This window comes from Protomyctophum bolini, assembly GCF_963924005.1.
Source record: "Protomyctophum bolini genome assembly, chromosome: 20".
NCBI lineage: Eukaryota > Metazoa > Chordata > Actinopteri > Myctophiformes > Myctophidae > Protomyctophum > Protomyctophum bolini.
The window spans coordinates 13,987,377-14,006,931 of record NC_137881.1 but is presented as its reverse complement, the minus strand read 5'-3'; the positions used below and the strand labels follow the sequence as shown (position 1 = coordinate 14,006,931).

The 19,555-nt window shown below is 42.8% G+C and overlaps 2 protein-coding genes across 2 annotated transcripts; both read right to left on the bottom strand.

Moving 5' to 3' along the window:
* Positions 1-2,643: 2,643 nt before the first annotated feature.
* Positions 2,644-6,207, bottom strand: ltb4r (leukotriene B4 receptor). The gene is made up of 4 exons (XM_080791810.1): positions 6,076-6,207; positions 4,931-5,507; positions 4,236-4,509; positions 2,644-3,616 (listed from the first exon to the last, which is right to left on the bottom strand). The coding sequence occupies exons 2-4, from the start codon at positions 5,443-5,445 to the stop codon at positions 3,200-3,202; spliced, it is 1,206 nt and encodes a 401-aa protein (XP_080647936.1). The 5' UTR covers positions 5,446-5,507; positions 6,076-6,207; the 3' UTR covers positions 2,644-3,199.
* Positions 6,208-10,383: 4,176 nt separating this feature from the next.
* Positions 10,384-18,478, bottom strand: ltb4r2a (leukotriene B4 receptor 2a). Its single transcript, XM_080791737.1, has 5 exons — positions 18,329-18,478; positions 13,885-14,563; positions 13,258-13,455; positions 13,100-13,143; positions 10,384-11,726 (listed from the first exon to the last, which is right to left on the bottom strand). The coding sequence occupies exons 2-5, from the start codon at positions 14,551-14,553 to the stop codon at positions 11,420-11,422; spliced, it is 1,218 nt and encodes a 405-aa protein (XP_080647863.1). The 5' UTR covers positions 14,554-14,563; positions 18,329-18,478; the 3' UTR covers positions 10,384-11,419.
* Between the last annotated feature and the right edge of the window lie 1,077 nt (positions 18,479-19,555).

The following is a 19,555-nucleotide window of genomic DNA, read 5'->3' as shown; positions in this document are numbered from 1 at the left end:
AGGTGGTGCTGCTTTTTATATTGTACACACACACACACACACACACACACACACACACACACGCACGCACGCACACACACACACACACACACACACACACACACACACACACACCACACACACACACACACACACACACACACACACACACACACACACACACACACACACAATAATAGCCTATATTGGACCTGTTAAGTCCCTGTGTGGTTCTTTAGAAGTTTAGATGTACTCTAGTGGTCCTTCAACTTAATTTAGGCACCTCTAATGGTTCTACTGTATATAATACCATTTGAGAAAGTTGATACAGTAGCCTATATACAGTATACTGTACCACTTTCAACGTAGGTGCTATAGACTCGAGCAACAAAAGAGGTTTCCCGATTACATGCTAAAGATCCATATAGTGCTATTTCTGGCACTTTTTTAATGTGGAATCATCATGCATTATATCATGTGTCACAGTCACACTATGCCCCTGTACTGCCTGCCTCTGTCCCTGTACTGTGCCATTGCCCTGTGGTGGTGGTGGTGGTGGTGGTGAGTGAGTGACTTTGCCCAGTGTGCATTCCTCCTTTTCTCCCCAGCCCCTCCCCTCTATCCTCTCCTCTCCTCCTGGGCCTCTGATTCCTAGAGTGGACTCACCTGTGCCTAGTTGACCAATGAGCCTCAGACTATTTAAGATGGCGGCCTGTGACTGCTCAGTGACTGTGCTGGATCATTAGTATAGTGTCATGTTCCTTTTTTCCGGGTCCCTGTGCATTCTCATTCTCCTGCCCTGTAGTGTCCGGAGTTTTGCCCTGTGGACTGTGGCGTACTTCTGTTTGTGATTATTATTGTTTATTTTAAAGTAAAGTCGTCAACTCATTAAAGAGTCCTCCTGGGTTTCCTGATGCAACTTTTAATTGAGTTCTGCATTTGGGTCCAAAACACATTGCGGGTCCTGACAATATGTAGCTATTGAATTAAAGACACCAACAAACTGAAAACATTGACCTATTGGTCAATGGGCAACCGCAAACTACAATGAATTATTTAGCTTTTGAACAATTTTTAAGTTGACAGTGACACAAGCCTTGCATTAACTATACTGTACTATTTACACTATAAATGGTAAAGGTTAAATTAAAAAAAGCTAAAACAATTACCTTTTTTATTTTTTATTAACAATAATGTTAATTAAATGATCAATTATTGGTTTTGCCATATTTTATCATAATATCCCCTTTTTTTGACAGATTGAGAACCATGGTGATGTCTGCTGCAGCCAACATTGCAACTTCAAATTAACATTCATATTAATACTGTTACATTCATTGTTTTTACTTTCAGCCTCTCATTAATGTTTGACATAATCCGCTTTTTTCACTTTTAAAAACATTATAGCCTACTTTTTGTTTTGTACTGTACTATTTATTAGTTACATTCAATGTTCCAAAAAGAAAATTAAAGACAGATTGTGTGCACCAATAACATGTTTTATGTTCCTGTTTGAGGTAAACCGAGGGACCCCGATCTTGATCAGAGATTTAGTACAGAGATCAGACACTGCTTTGACGTTATGCCTACCTATCGCCATGGTGATTGTTACCAAACAGGGGAAGGATTATCCTTTGTGAAATGATGTTAATGCAATGTCCTCTGCTACGTGGGCGTCACTGCTACATTTATTTTCTAAGTAAGAAATTAGTTTGAGCATTGCATTAACGTCTGTGTGTGTTAAGTTAATTATCCTCCTAATGTTCAAACTTGGGCTTTAGACCCACTTATCCTCTATCTTGTAGTACGGTATGTACAGTATATACTATGTAGTTCATTCACTGAGGTCCCCCAGGGATCTGTACTTGGTCCACTCCTTCATGCTGTCTCCTAGGCGAAAAGAGCCGAACTACAACCTGACAACGCCTTGAGTTGCGGTACTAATGGTGAGCCTGTGATTTCTGGCGAATGTTCACCTATTTTCGCAGAATGTTCACCTCTTATGAGCCCAGAAATTAGGGACGCTAGGGTCCATGTCGTTAACGGCATTGCATGCAAGTGTATGTATGTGCCAAACTGAGGACTTAATAACATAAAGATATTATACCCAATACACAGCTTCACAAGCTGACTTCCTTGTGAGTGTGCAAGTGTGCAACAAACCACTGCTGACGACACATACTGCACAAGTTAAAAATAACTGATATGGCTTTTAGAACTATGATACATTTGTAGCATATTTTCACTCATAGCCTTGTTTAGTACTTTAGACACATATAGCCAAATAACAATCACCATTAGCATCATATCGCTCATCAATGCTGACAATGCAAGACATGGTCATTAGTTCGGAACCAGCATTGTTGGCCTCGGTGCCCTGACTCTCAGCGCTGTTGCGTCCTACTTCTTGTTTGTTTGATTGATTGATTGATTGATTGATTGATTGATTGATCTATTGATTGATTGATCGATTGATTGCATTTTTTATTTCACAGTATGCAGAATGGGTACATTTCAAATTAAAGTACAGGTCAATACAAAAACTGCTACTTGAGGATAGAACCAGAAAAAGCACAAAGACTTGTTTACATAAAGGTCCTCCATCAGAACATTTAATGGTGTACAAATATACACTTCTATGAAAAAAAGGAAATCATCATACAGTTAAAAAAGGGGGGAAATACATGTACAGTATGGAAAGGAAAAAAGGGGGGGTAGTCGGGGACTTTGCCTTTTTTACAGGGGCCAGTTTCAAATTGCAGCCACCCGGTAGATGCTATTTGAGAGCGGTTTTGTAGGCGGTAGTAGTAATAATGATGATGATGATGATGATGAGGATAAAGCAATGGTATATTAAATTGTTAGGGTACACATTTATCTCATTTGGGCATACAATTTCAAATGCATACATAAAAGGCAAAACATTTTGCATCCCATTTTATTTACTGAAAAGATATATATAGGATAATTGTGAAACAACAGGACATAAGCATCTAGTCTGAGTGCATGTGTGTGTGCGTGCGTGCACGAGTGTGTGTGTGCATGTCCCATGGCAGACCACAGATTGTGGCTGCTAGGGGGCATAAATCAATATACAAAAATACAAATAAATGCTGCCCAGTGTTTTATGGGGCTCACTGTTCCGGTTGCCCGGCCTAGAGAATAATAAGTGGTTGTTTATACGCCTGAGTCAAGAGTCATGTCAATATAACAACCTCCTTTAATAGCGTTGGTTGTCGATGCTAGCCAATGTCATTAGCTCAGAACCGGCCATATCAGCCCCGGTGCCCTGACCGTCGGCAATGCTGTGCCCTGTTTCCGTATGTTTGGCCCGGAATGGCTTCCCCAGCTTAGTGGACAGCGAGCGAAATGGCGAGCCTTCGTCCACGACAGAGCCGCTGCGGCTGGTGGTGCGAGTCCCGCGCGAGGCGATGGAAGCGTTCCTGGACTCCGAGTTGGTGGCCTCAAAGAGCCGGCCCATGAAGCTGAGGCCCGCCTGGCGGATGTGCGAGCTGCCGGCGAACACGTAGAGAACGGGGTTGATGGCACTGCTGAAGTAGGCGAAGGCTGTGACGTTGGGCCGGGCCTTCTTAGCAGCACCGACCAGCGTGGTGCTGCCATGCAGAAGGCCCACCACCTGGAGACAAGAGGAGGACAGCACGCAATGTCAACTTTGTTGTCCGCATATATACGGAAACTTTCTCACATGAGCCCCTATTATGCATTTGGTGTAGAGGATGGACAAATGGACAAATATACTAGTGGACTAATAGAGCCCTAGGGGAACCCTGGCCAACTAAGACAATAGGGTTAAAAGTGGGGTCTTTGGCCTGGGCCGGCTTTGCGGTCCAGGCACCTTGGCTGGTAATCCAGCATGACAATGTGTCGCGGGTTCGTGTCCCAATCCAGACAAACTTTGCTGTGTGTCTTCCCACCATCTCTCTCCCCGTTTTTTTTCTATCAATAAAAAATATCTTTAAAAAAACTAAAAACTAAAAAAAGTGGGCTTTGCTTCATTGTAAAAGAGAAGAATATATAGTACTAAATACACTATCAAACATCAAAAGACAACACAAGCTTGAGATGGCAAGCATCCCCAACAAAAGAAGGAGCACTGGTGATATATCATTTTACGCTTTACCACTTGCACCTCATAACCAAAATGTCTCCTGCTTCTCCCCATGGGCTCCAAACATATTAAATTTGGGGGGGGTTATTGCAAAAGAAAGAAAGAAAGAATTGAGTATACATAATACCTCTATGATGTTGGTGAGGTGGTAGGGCAGCCAGAACAGGGCAAAGGTACCGATGATGAGTAGGATGAGGCGGTTGCCCCGTCCTTTGCGCTGGAACATGGCACTGCGTAGGCGGCATATGACGATGGAGTAGCAGACGGTGATGATGGTGAAGGGCAGCAGGAAAGACATGACCGTCTCAAACAGGTACTGGAAAACACGATGACCGTCACTGGCCCAGTGCGGATTGCAGAGTCTCAAAGGAACGTTTGTACTTATGTAGGGTTGCACCACGCTGTGAATGAAACCATTAACAGTGACAATCAAGGGCAAATGTAGGATGCTGATAATAATATGCACTTGTTGATTAACTTTGTTTTAAGTCGAGCAGCAACGTGTTGGTTTTGCATTACGCTCTATCGGCCCGATTCACTAAGCTGTTTACACCTATATTTTGGGTGTAAAGACATTTTCCAAACTACCCACATTAGTAGTCTGATTCAGTAATCCTTTTTTGTCTATGAATTTTTCTGAATATTTGTATTCCGTTCGCGCAACTTCTCATCTTTGCATTGACTTTGTATGTAATCACTAACCTAGACTACTCAGAAGGGAAGTTTGGAAAATTCCTTTACACCCAAAACAGCTTTGTGAATCGGGCCCTATATGCTTCATACAGTATATATACACACACACACAAACACACAAAGCCTCACTTGCGGTAGAAGGGCATGGGCAGTGACAGGATGAAGGCCATCAACCAAACCACCAGTAAGATAATCATCAGTGAGCGCTTCGTGCGCATCCTCTGGGACACGAACGGCCGCGTGACAGCCAGACAGCGGTCCGCACTCATCAGGCAGATCAGGTAGATGGACACGTACATGTTCACGCTGGACAGGTAGTGGACCAGCTTGCACACGGCCGAGCCGAACTCCCAGCCTCGCAGCGGCAGCCCCGATAGGTAGCGTATGAAAAGCGGGGCGCTGAGCAGGACGAAGGCGTCCGCCACGCCGAGGTTAAGGACCAGCAGACAGGTGACCGAGCGCTTCTTCACCCGGCACCACACCGACCACACCACAAACAGGTTGCCGGGGAAACCCAGGACGAAGGCCAGGGTCAGGATGCCGATGCCGACCTGCGCTGAGAGCGGGATGGGTTGAGGCGCGGCAGCTGAGCTGGGAAGGAGTGGACCACCGGAGCCATTTATTGGGAAACTGGTGTTTGCCATCAGGATGGTTATACGGTGTGGATCTGTGAACTATGATTGCCTTTTTATGTTATAGCTCAGACCTTAGGAGGGGAAAAACACAGAGTTGATCAAACAGGATAAGCAGTTTGTGTTGTGCCATCATGACGGGTTTGTGCCATCATTGCGTCATGTGTTTTCTTCACATTTATCAGTTGTTCTTCTCACTTGATTATGGAATCTGACAATTTTTCTACCATAACTTTCGACTATACATCTGAGTCGTTTTTAAGGTTAGCACTTTGGAACACCATAATGTAGGATATGGGTTATCATTAGGTTATTCAACGCAACGACCGTGTAGACATAAATAAATAAATGTATACGAATAAATAAATCATTAAATACAAACTACAGACCAGAAAGCAGTTATGAATTAATGCCCTATTCTGAATGTGTTTCAAACTTTTAAAAACGTAAGAAATGTTAATGTAAAGTCAAAATGTTATGAAACATATTAATCCCACTTTGGCAAGTTTATTTTCAAAATGCATACAATCATTGAATCACACAAATGTATAGAATGAAATGTGCAGAAATATGAAATAGCCAAGTGCACAAGTCTAAATTGACATCTTCTCCTTAGCACTTAATAGTTACAGTAATACTGACCTTCTGTCGCTGACCCCCCTTGTAAAATGACGGGAAATACAGTAAATTCACCCAAGAAGCGTCTTTCAGGTTTGTGTTGGCTGATTTGTTCAGAGTCCCTGTGTGGCTACTGTACACTGTACAGTACGTCCCTCCTTGTTTCTGTTGCTCAGAGAACTGCATCATCATTTTGTCATAAAGATCACCACAGAAAGGAAATCTGTTGAAACTCTAGCCTACTTATGAAGGACCACCATTGCCATTCACATCCATGCTATGTTTCAACCACGAGTGGATGGCAGGACCAAGAAGAATGCATTGAAGAATGCATTGATTTTTGTGCCCTATAAGTGTATTGGGAGTTTGGGACCCACTTCCCAATACACACACACACACACACACACACACACACACACACACACACACACACACACACACACACACACACACACACACACACACACACACACACACACTGTACTGATACCCTCTGATGGTATGTTCTATTACAGAGAGAGATGGCTGTGCAAAGTTATGAAAGTAGCGTACTTTATAGACTTGGTACACTAATATGTGCATTGTGTCAGCAACAACCTGTCTAAAGCCAGACTTATACGGAGGGGAAACAAGATGACCTAGCCTAGCCGTGAAAGTGTTGAATGAGAGTATACGAGAAATAAGAAGAACTTTCTCCTATGAAGGAAATTGTGCAAGTGCTTGGGCACACTTGTATTGTATGTGTGCTCGTAACTGCAGGGAACCTTTCGAAACAAGTGCAAGAAAAGTTGCTTACAAGTAAGTAAGTAGAAACCAAGATAAACGTTTTTAAAGTAGGCCTACATATCGTACACGTCTGATCAAAATACATCATAATCAAACCGAAATCAAACAGAAATCTGTTGGTTTCTACATAATGTGGTTTGTTGGCAGCTGGCAAACTAGGGCGTAGATGTACAGTATGATTATGGTGTACAGTAGCTCTATCAAATTAACATATTCTGTTTTATTTGGAAGGGGAAAGAACAGACTTTTTTAATCTTTAATCTTTTCATCTTTATCAAATGAACCCAGTTCGATTCCTGTGGGTTTTTTTCCCGGATGCGATAAAACATATTGACTACTGAAAAAGTGCATCCCCCTCAATATGCAAAGACCCTTATTGCCTCAAAAGGTTTCAAGAGACATAAAAGGAATTCCTGTGTCTTTCCAAAGTGTCTTTGAATAAAAAATCACACCCGTGTGAACTGACTGGTACAACTCTGTGTGGGGGTCCCCGGGGGGTCCCTGGAACCACCCAGGGACACACAAAGCTCCGCAATGGAGTGGCTGCACCACTAAAAACAATGGCCATCATGCAACAGGCACAGAGCAAGTTCAGTCAAGAAATATTGCAGTTACTGGCAGCTGATCATCGGCTTCAGCTCCACACTTCCATTTTCTTTTTCCTTTATGAAGTTTTCAGCAGATAGGTTTGCATTGCTTATTGTATTTGCTTGCTTGTTGTGTTGTGCTGCTGCTGCCCGTATAGCAGACTACCACTGCGTAAGATGTGTTCTCTGTGTGGAACCTGCATTTCCATGGGGCTGATTTAACACAGAAATGCCTCTGGTGATAAACCTGCCCCAAATCATTACATTCTGGGCCCTGATTGGTGCAGGTGCTGTACAACTTATAGGGGGCAGCGACATTTTGTCATATTTGTCTGGTTTCCATGTTACCCAGCAAATGATGATATGCACACGGCCACCATCTTGCCAGCAAGGTGCTACCTAGGTGTAACTTCCCATAGACAGCCCATTCATCCAAACAGATGTCCTATTTAATTGTATTAAATAACACCAAACTCACCAACATTGCAGCTGTATGAAAAGCTTGAATTATCGTCTTACTATTTGCAATGCGTTTGTTTCATAAAAATCCACCGCAGACATAGCTACTTCCTGTCAAGAAATTCCTTGCAGAGAAGTGTCAGAGTTTGTTATCACTAGTAAAAACCTCCTGCTGCCTCCTGCATTATGTGCAAATTCTAAACAGCTGGTACACAAGGGCTGTTGAGTGATACACACATGGGCTGTGTCGAATCAAATAAATGTATTGCTAATTTTATTGTTAATTAAATTTGTGAGTTCCCCAACTGAAATGCACATTTTGGCCTACAGGTGGGACCAGAGTCACCAAAATCAGTAGGATTTTCTCTGCAAACTTGTCAGTTAGTTAAGATATGATGTGTAGAGTTTACTGCCCTGCAAGGGCTTGGGGCCAGGGTTCCGAGGAGTATGATAGTACTCTTGTGATCCTGCGCTATCATGGCAATCTACCCTTTAGATTTGAGATGTGTACATATAGAAGATTTGGCCTTAATGCTGGCGCTAGATGAAAGGTCACGGGGTCATCAAGTCAGTGGGGTTCATCCTCTGGGAAGCTTGAAGATGCACAGAAAATGACATTCATTTTAGAAACGTCTCGCTTAAAGGACCACTTCACTACTTTTCAATCTATCTTCATATAATAGGTCCTCACTAATAATAATGATAGAATGGCACGATTTGTTCTACTCAGTCTGTGTATCATAGGAGGGCTGTGGGCAGTTTAGAAACCGTCTTCCAGTGACATCATCATTAGGCAGATTTGATTTTTTTTTAAGGTTTTTTTACAAAAATGTTTAGATTTTCATTATTGTGAGAACGATGGCTTCCATTTTCGCATTGCAACTTTTCAGAACTAGAAAGCCTGCAGTTTCTATTAGCTTGTATTCCCCATCGATTATGTCTGAACTGCCCACAGCCCTCCTATGAGCCACAGGCTGAGTAGAAAAACATTGCGCCATTTTTTCATGATTATTAGTGAAGACCTATTATATGAAGATAGGTTGAAAAGTGGTGAAGTGGTCCTTTAATTGGGACCAAAGCGGTAGATGGACCAACGTACAGATCGACTGACCGATCTTTAGAGCCTCTATAGCCATAGCACAACTAAAACTGAACTCATACTGAAAGAGGTTGGAAGAGATAAGGCCAGGTGTTCTGGAGAGGTGGAAAATGAATGATGCACGGGGTTGAGAGTGATGTAATTTTAAAGGGAAAAGGATCTGCTGCTGGATAAAGTATCTTGAGGGTAAGTGTTTATAGAGAACTGCAGGAAAATGTACTGTTGCTTAAGCCCTGAATCATGCATTTCCTCATAAACTGTCTAATTCCCTATACCGCAGGCCTCTGTGTAACGGTCTGACAAATTAGCTATGGTTTTCCTGTTGCAACACGTATAGTACCTGCCTCATCTCACATGTAGAACAAAGAACAGTATGCTTCAAAGTGCCAGATTGCATGAAATACCTTCGTCATCTTTCCAGATTAGCTGAGGTTGTAGCCTATAATACTTTTGTTTGTTTTTTAATCCCCCCTTGTTATGTTCACTAAAATTTTGTTCCTTGTGCTTATTAATAATATCTGCATGGTAATCATAATCTCTGCCAGATTGTGATTATGTTTTCGCCCTCATCTGTATGTGTGTCTTCTGTGTGTGTGTGTGTGTGTGTGTGTGTGTGTGTGTGTGTGTGTGTGTGTGTGTGTGTGTGTGTGTGTGTGTGTGTGTGTGTGTGTGTGTGTGTGTGTGTGTGCGCATGTTCATGGCCAATGTGGGCAAACAACTACACTAGTAGTGTTCACCAGCATCACATTGATTGTGCACGTGCACTACCAGCTGGCCAAGGAGGAACTCAGTCCCGCCACTCCAGACTGGCCTCTACAGTCGTGCACCAATGAGCTTGTAGTCTATTTTGTCTATTTTGTGTTCGTGCGAATTGTTGTTGTCCAATGGCGCATGACTTAGGCTGAAGACTGAAGTCACATTGATGAAGAAAGATTCTTTGGCGGAGATATGAAACAAGGAATTCAATGACAAACAAAAAATAAATAAATGAAAAAGACTAACCTGGAATATGAACACAATCATATCAAACTGATGGTGTAGGCCTATACTTGTGGGTTTGTCTATTTTATTTTACATGCTTTTTCTTGTCTGTATATTGTCATGTAATGTCTGTATATTGTGGCACCTGCTATTTTCTTTGTGTCTTTGTTATGTTAAGGTCGCTAAGTTGCCAAAAACAATGGACTAAATTAAAGCATCAATGTACTATACTCCCATTTGAGAAGTATAATGTGGCATTTTCAGTATTTTGGATCTTGTCATCACGTGAAGCTAAAGGGTTACATACATTTATTGTTGATTTTTCAGTTCTCGTGAAATCTTTATTCACAAAAATGTGTTGTTTTTCTCCCTGTTTTGGCAGTAGGCTACATGGAAAAAATGAAACGAAACAAAATAACAGCAGGTATACCGGTATTTTAAAGAACCCGCTGAAGTATACAGAACCTGGTGACCACAAAAACATTCTGTGGTCATGTTATGTACCATGATATTATATTCATTGTTCGCTTTATAATGTCTGTTCTGAAAGTTAAAGCTGTATAAAAAGTAAAAAAAACAAAAATACTATCAAAAGGACTGTTGGAAAGTGGCAAATGTACACATTATTGTCCAGTTTACAATTTCCCACAGTAATCATGCCATATGCACTGTAAACAAACATGACTTAAATGTTGACCAGGTAATACAATGACTATATCCGAATTGTGACACTCCTTTTAGACAGGTGTGGTCAGAAGGCCATAATATTCTCTCCAGAAGTGTCCAACCGTGTGTTATGTTTATCCAATCTCCACAGAGGCCCAGTGCTTCCATATATGTTCAAGCTAGTACAATTCAATATATGAAAAGGATCTAAGCATTCAAATTATTCAAATGTTCAACATATCTTACCCACAGAGTAAAGAGAAAAAAACGGAATCATCAGAGGGACAGAGGCCTCATGTCAGTAAATAAAGACTTGCATACATATTGCTTTAAAAATCCTATTGCCCAAGTCAGAGACAAGGATGTGTACTTCCCTCTGATGGTCAAATGGGGAACTGCACTGCATGAAGCCTTCATTGGCACAAGGCTCAATGTCAAAAGTGAATAAGCTCTGGCCTTGACCATGGCTCAGCGGTCCAGGCATCTTGGCCAGTAGTCCAAGTCTGGCAGTGTGCCGCAGATATGACTCCCGAACCCGACGGCCTTTACTGCATGTCACCCCCCATCTCTCTCCCCATTTCCTGTCAGCCTACTGTCTGTCCCTCTATAAAAAAATAAAAATAAAGGTGAAAGCCAAAAGAAAAAAAGAAAAAAAAGGGCAGTAATCAATTGTTCAGTTGCCTTGTAAACCCATAGTTTTTGCACAAAGCTTGGTTTACACACATCTGCACGTTGCACAAAGCACAGAAGTCCACGGTGCAATCAGCGTTTCTGATATAGCAACCCTTCTTTATTTACCATTCTTCAAAGGTTTCAAATTGGCGTTGGCGTTGGCGCTGGTCGTAGATTCTGGATCTCTGTCCTTCATCATCACTGCGTCGGCGTCCTTGTCTCGGCTGTTGTTCTGGCTGTTCTGTCGGCCCTTCCGGGTCCCGGAGTCCAGGCCCGTGCCCTCGAACAGACGGGCCATGAACGCGAAGCCGTCCCGGCGGATGTAGGACTTCCCAGCGAAGGTGTACAGCACGGGGTTAGCACAGCTGCTGATGAACGCCACGGAGGAGGTGACCGCACGGTACTTCTTCCAGATGTTATCCAAACTGATGGATGGAGATGTTGAAGTCAGAGAGGGGCAGACAATTAAGTGACATATATACATCTGCATATATGGAGGCGGTCAGCAACTCTACATCTGACCTCACGGACACCAGATTCATTGTTTAACTCCTGCTTCTCAACTGTGCTTCTTAAGAAACTCTGTTGTTTCAGCGTGACCTCGCCCTTTAGGGCGTCTTACAAGGGTGTCTGTCCGCTTGCCAAAAAGACACATGATTTGTTTGAGATGTGTCAGATGTGTATGTAGATGTGTCACTCTGGGACCCCAATGTATATTGTAAAATCAAAGTTAATAAATGGACCCTATAACCGGTCCATTTGGTTCCATTTGTACACTCTCTGAGTTATAGACCCATAAGGGTCCATTTGGTTGCTAATTATCATTTAGCTGGGAACCCCCTAGAACTCTCTCAAGGACCCCTAGGGGTCCCTGGACCACGCTTTGAGAACCAATGGCCTTGTGAATGTAGTGTGCACCTCTTTGACTATGTCCTGTAATGTCAGTCATCTATGACATCCGTCATCTATATGACATTAGGACATTAGTAGTAGTACTGTATACATATTTGTGTGTCACTATTTAGTAGTAGTTCTGATGAGTTGAAAATGGAGGACCCCGATGTAAACAAGCCATTGTGCTTTTCTGGGTATTTCAATCATCTTAGCAGACCTGTGCTTTCCTCGAACTGTGCTTACTCTACAAACTGTTTCAACTAAAAAAGCAGTTCCTACAGAAACTGCGTGGGCTCACTGAAAACACGCAATGTATATGATGTACCGCAGGAAAGTTCCCTGATCCAGTGATGATGGATGGATGGTGACATATTCACTGCTGCGTGCCGCACCCAGGAAGCGGCAGAGGTTTGAATGTGTTGTTTTTGGCAACCACAAATAGCACCTCTGTGTGAACCTATAAAAAGATCTGACCCTTCCTTTTTTTACAAAAAATAAACATTTGTAAAAAGAAAAGTACAAGCTTAAAATAACTGCATGTTGAGGTTTGAACTTGATTTCTAGCACAAAGTACTAGGCCTATGTGTGGTAAAAGTGGCTGTAGAGAACTATTGTGTGCTCACTGGACCGAGCCCACAATCAATCAATCACATCAGTCATCTATAACATCTTCTAACATATCTACGACGCATGACTTCAACTTTGAGGCAAGGTTTCAGCCTGATTGAAAAAAGGTATATATAAACATAGACAAAGAAAATTATTTTGTGAAGCTACTAAAGTTTGCCTTCTGGCAATTTGGCTCTGTTTTCTCCAGCGGTTTGCAAGATTAGCTCTGGACATTCTCAGACCGAAAGCCCTCAGGCTATAGCATTATGCAGAGGCACGTTGTTCGTGCACATACCTTTCTTTTATGGATGAACCCTCATTACATAGTGCTGCTGCAATCTGCAAAGACAAGAATTAATTGAATGTTTAAAAAAATATAAATCAGACCGTTATAATCTTTTTACTACTGTACAGGTATATACTGTAAACGGAGAGCTTTGAAACCCAGCATACCTGCACCATGTTGATGATATGGTATGGTAACCAAAACACACAGAAGGTCACCACAATGGCCAAGATGAGCTTCTCACTGCGGATCCGCCGGCGGAACTTGGTCTGTCGGATCCTGCGCAAGATACAGATGTAGCTGCCAACAATCACTCCATATGGAAGGAATCCTAGCACTAGTTCTAATCCGTACTGGAGAATCGTCTGTTGAGAATGTGTAGAGAAGATTGTCAGTCGGGGCTGTCAACACTGCACAAATGCATGGTCATCATTGGTCAGTTACAATATGTGTACATTGATACATTTTACAATTGACACTAACTCATTAAGGCCGATTCTATGATGCCATCTAAATCAGTAGTTTGCACACTTTTCAAGATTGTTCACAATTAATGCAGATGCACAATAAGCTCGCATCGTGGCACGAAGTGACACGTTGCATACTATGAAGGGTTTTAGTCCAGCTGCTCTTACTATCTATGTATATTAATTGTTAAATATTCCTCTAAAAACTGTGTTGTCAGCCCTGTCAAAGCCATTCCATGACCCATTACACAGGTTCCAAACACACATAATTGAGAAATACAGCTCTGGGCTCTTGCCTGCCTGCCCCCGATTCCCTTGTTCACTCACTTCTTGCCACTTGTCATGGAATGAAGCGCACTCCAGTTGCGTCTTGTCCTTGTCCTTGGTCCTCTCCTCCCTGTAGATGATAGCCGGAACAGAAGTGGCCAGCACCACGACCCAGACCCCCACCAGCACCCGCAACACCGTCTTCCGGCGAGCGATGGTGCCGACACGCTGGGGCCACACCACCGCCACGAGGCGGTGGAGGCTCATCAGCATGATGAGGTGTATGGAGGCGTACATGTTGGCCAGGCAGAGGTAGAAGAGGATCTTGCACATCACCATCCCGAACACCCACGACTTCCGCACCAGGTAGACGATGAAGAACGGCGTGAGGGCCATCAGGGAGCCGTCGGCGAAGGCCAGGTTGAGGATGAGCAGGGTGGTGACGGATCGCTTGCGGGCCCGCGCCAGGATGCTCCAGATGATGAAGAGGTTGCCGGGCACTCCCAGGAGGAAGACGAGGCTCAGGATGAGGGCGCCCACCGTGGTGGAGGATGCGTCGTTCACTATGCCTTTGCCGTCCAAGAAGCCTGGTGTAGTAGTGTTGACACCAGGCACAGCCATGGGGACAGAGGTGACCAGAGCATTCCGTGAGTGGTTAAGGGTGGGGATGGCTGTGATAAGGGACCGAGTCACCTGAAGGAACGTAGCACTTTTGTTGCTTTGGGACATTGTGAGGTAGCTGCCAAAGAGAGAATGTATACAGGAGGTCATTATAGGTTTGATGAACAATGTAACTAGTAACCGACATTAGTTAATTGTCTGTATGTGCGTGAGAATGTGTTCTTCACTGTTCAGCAAATGATGGTAGATTGTGTTCTTGTGTATAGTGGCCACAGGTATAGGGATGGGTGCAATAACCGCAATACCGCCATACTGCAGTTGTGTAAGGCATACTATTAAGGCAGACTATTAAGAGGTATTAAGTTAATATCCGCGATTATACGTCTTTTAATTTAAATTTGAATACCACGATTTTGTAACCCATTTTTCACCCGGTGCCAATTGTCTGTCAACCTGGGGAGACTGGGAGAGCCCTGAAAATTACATACCGCTCCGTCCCTACAAGCCACTATACGGATCAGGACAATAACATCTTCTGTAGGTGAGGATTTTAGAAGCTTGCCTGTTTGACCTTATGTTTTGAAAATGTCCCACATGTGCCCAACATCCCCTCAAGATTAATCATTAATCATTAAGTCATTTGGTTTATCTGATCTTATTCGTAATTAGGGCTGCAACTCTTGTTTAAGTTGTTTAAGATTATTCTATCGATTACCTTTTGTCGAATAATCGAGTGTGTGTGTTTTTTGGACAATTTCAAAAAATATATATCAACGAATCAACATGAAAAAGTTGAATAAATGTTTTATAATCGACTAAGTCAATTGATTTTGTCGATTACCGGTAACCACTTAGCCCTGAGCCCTTATAGTGTCACAGAAAAATAGCCGATCTACAAACTTGTAGATCTGCTAATCTATTATTGTTTATAGTTGGTTAAATCAATTGGTTTGATTAAATGTTGCACCCAAGGGGCGCCTGCTGGCTTAGCGGTCCAGGTGCATACCACATAGTATAGTAGGCGCATGCCTGACAGCGTGACAAAGGTTCAACGACCCCGACGACCTTTGCTGCGTGTCATTCCCAGTCTCTGTTTCCTGTTTCCTGTCTCTCTTCACTGTGTCCTATTAATAAAGGCAGAAATGCCCTAAAAATATATATCTTTAAAAGGGGTGCATAGCCTACTTAGTTTAGACTAGTCATTGGTTAGACATGGGTTAAGGTTAGGTTACCGGTGTGCTGCCCCGTGGGAGGTTAGGTTTAGGGTGAGGGTTTGAGATAGGTTGTAGTTGTAGGACTAATGACTGGTCTAACCAATGACTATAGTCTAAACCAAAAACTGTCTAAACTAAGTACTGCACCCCTTTAAAGATGTTGCTCCCAATTAATCATCGCTTATGAAGGAGCTGGATATTGTGGCCACTCATACATCGCCCCTAAACATAATTTCTCTGTAATCCTTCCACACTGTAACACGGCAAGTACTTAAAATCCAAACACACGTTTGTTCTGACTAACCGAGACCCTTGTCTGTAACAGTAAATGTGGGAGTGTGGCGTAAGGGTGGCTGGCAGGTTGTAACGGGGAATCTGTAGCTCTTCAACAACGAGACCAGACATGAGTTAAGCAGTTCCTTGAGCAGTTCTCAACGCCATGCAGGGGTTGAGAAACAATTTAGAGCCAAGACACATTCTTTTGCACACTTAAACACATTTTAGTCCGCTTCCGCTCTATCATTTGCTATGTACCCTACAGCAGTGGTTCCCAAACTTTTTCATGTCAAGGACCTGGACCCCCAAATTGACACTTATTATGCCCGCAGAGTGCGGACCCCTATTTGAAAAGACATGCCTGGGACCCCCATTTTTACGGCTCTATAGTGATTCTCAACCCTCAGTTTGATATGCAATAGGCTACTACGGGCCCCCATTTAATGGCATTTCCATCTCTTGAGACCCCAATTGACAGAATACAGACACATTTGGGCCCAATACAGACCCATTTCGGCAGGAACTGCCTCAAGGACCCCTTGGGGTCCCCGGACCCTACTTCGAGGACCACTGATGTACAGTATCTATAGATATACAGTTGGCTATCTATAGTTTCTGTTTCTGCCTTAATTTAATTTGAAGACTGCATCCTAGACCTAGAGGACGTTCGTTGTCAACTATACCATCTAGTGAACAAATGGCAAAATGCAGGTATGAGCGTGTGTCTTTTTTACTTGTTTTTGTTTGCGGGTTATTAGATGCCCACGGTACGTTGCACGTGTCAAGTACTGTCAATCACTCAATTAGTTTCAACTGTATCATCATCGGCATGTACTTTCTTTTAAGTAATACAGAATGCGTGTCATTGCTTGTCCAACATATCTCAAGTCTTACTCAGTGAACCGACACACCTTAGGGTCCACTCATGCACAGACTGCACTGTGTACACTGCACGCCCACATGCACACACACACACACACACACACACACACACACACACACACACACACACGCACACACACACACACACACACACACACACACACACACACACACACACACACACACACACACACACACGCACGCGCACAGTCGCACACACAGTCATACACAGTCATACACACATGCACACACACACACACACACACACACACCCACACACAAGCATGGAAAACTCTCTCCGTTTAGAACACAAAAAAAGAAAAAAACAACGAACGCTCCTACTGTATACACTAACCAAGCCAGTTTGACAAAGAAACAACGAAACTTGTGTCATGTGCTATGAATTATTATAGGGACAAGAGAGCCTGTTAACACCAGGTGTCACAATGCAGAATACAAAACCACAATTGTATATTATATGATTAACTGTCATGGAGATGGGTAAATAAAAAGAAACACGAACACATGGTCAGTGTTTACAGAAAGTTGGTCCAACTGCATTGTCAATGTCACGGTTGACCCGGTACACCAGGTGAGTGCTGTGATGTCATTTATTGAGTCATGGTGCGACACTATACAACAAGAACGGCTCTGTAGTTGAGATGTTCATTGGAACATAATGGACTCCGGCTTAATAAATTGTTGTAGTATATGTCAGTTGGGCTACCTGTTGTTGCCTTGTCTTGTCTCCTTGTGACAAGACAACTGAATTCATTAAAGCAAGCTCTTAGTTAACCTGTACAACCTGTACAACTGACTTGAAGATATAATTATTGTCTACCAATAGGTCACATGGATTATGAGTAAAACTGTTTTCTAAAGGAAATATTTAATGAAATGGTATACACATTTGCAGTTATGCCTACAGTAGCCCCCTACCTATGTGTCCAGTGGATGTATAATGTTGTATTTGTGTGTGTCAGTAACTCTGTGCTGGTTTTCTTGGCCACATCTCTCTTGCAAAAGAGATCTTGTTTTGTATTATTTACTAAAAAAATAAAAAATAAAATAAATGAGTGGTAGCACAGGATGTTTGTGATTTTGTGGTCAAGTTCTGCAAACTTGTAGTCTGAGCTTACTTTTGTCGACTGTATAGGTATACTTTTCCCTTTATAATGTATATTGTTCAATAACACCTGTGTTTATTGTCTATTAGCCTACTGTGTACTGTGTTACTCACTTCCATGAAACTGGTTAAAAGTTTGACACAACAAATAGTAAAAGCATGAAAATTAGTTTTATGTGGCACAAAGTTGTGCCTATTTTAATATTAATTTTAATCATATAGCTACTGTTTATGCTTTAAGACCCATTAAACCAGGTGAAGTCACTAACGTAACTAAAGTATACACTGGCTTGCCAGCAGATAATAAACTTAAGGTCTACCACAAATGAAACCACTGAATCTCTGGCATGGAAAATATGTCAAGTAAGAGAGAGCCGGTACTCACCAATATAGGTATTCGCCACAGGGAAAATTAAAGAACGCGTCACCATGAGGCCTGGGAAGAATGAATGAAAAATATTTTAGAGCTGTTGCGGTGTCTCTCTTTCTTCCCCTAAGATCCTCACCCACAGTTACTGTGTTTCTCTCTGTCTGTCTCTTAATTACTCTCCCTGACAGCATGAAAAGTTGTTTTAAAGTGCTGTGGACAGGAGGGTGTGTCCCTATGGCTGCTATGTGGCCCGCCTCTGTCTTTTCAAACATTGTCAATAGAATTACTCATACACACCCACCACCCAAATGCGCGCGCACATACACACCCACCACACACACACACACACACACACACACACACACACACACACACACACACACACACACACACACACACACACACACACACACACACACACACAGTCACACACACACACACACACACACACACACACACACACACACATGCGCGCGTGCGTGCGTGTGCATGTGTGTGCTTGCCCGCATGCGTCCATCTACTAGCAGGTCGATAGCTGTAGGGTCGGAGCTGAGCTGACACTATAGGTCAAAGGTCACAGACATACTCTCTTTCCTGTGAACAAAGTCTGTTCTTCTCAGGTAGGCTTCACGTCTGGCTCTGGGTGCACTGAAACACACAAACATACTGTACACATACTGTATAGACAGTGGTTGAAAAAGTAGGTTAGCACTCACATTTTTGAGCGGCGCCTAGCCGCTCCAATACGCAGCTATGTGTGTCTGTACTGAGAGTACCTAACAATAACAGCGTAGTTGCACCGCTCAGTTCACACAGGTGTGATTTTTTACTTTTGAGTGATAGTATCAATACCACAATGTAGAAATTCTGTTACAAGTAAAGGTCTGTGTCACGGGGCAACCCGTGCCCTATATATATATATTTTTTTTATATATCTCCTGCACTGCTGGTGGCATTTCCCTTGAGTAGGAAGAGGCCAAGTGCTATGCAGGAGAGGGGTGTTTCTTCTTATGCTTTGAGTATTTGTCATTGAGTTTTCATTTTTTTAATAGTAACACATCTTTAGTGTGTTTAGGTTACTTTTATACAATGGATTTTTTATGGAAGTATTTATAACTATTTATGTGTAAGAAATGTTGTTAATTGATTCTGTCCGGTGGTAGGATCCACTCCTATTTAAGGGAGGCTGCAGGGACAGACTGGGCTTTAACACAGGTAACATTCCTGAGGGAGAGCTACAGG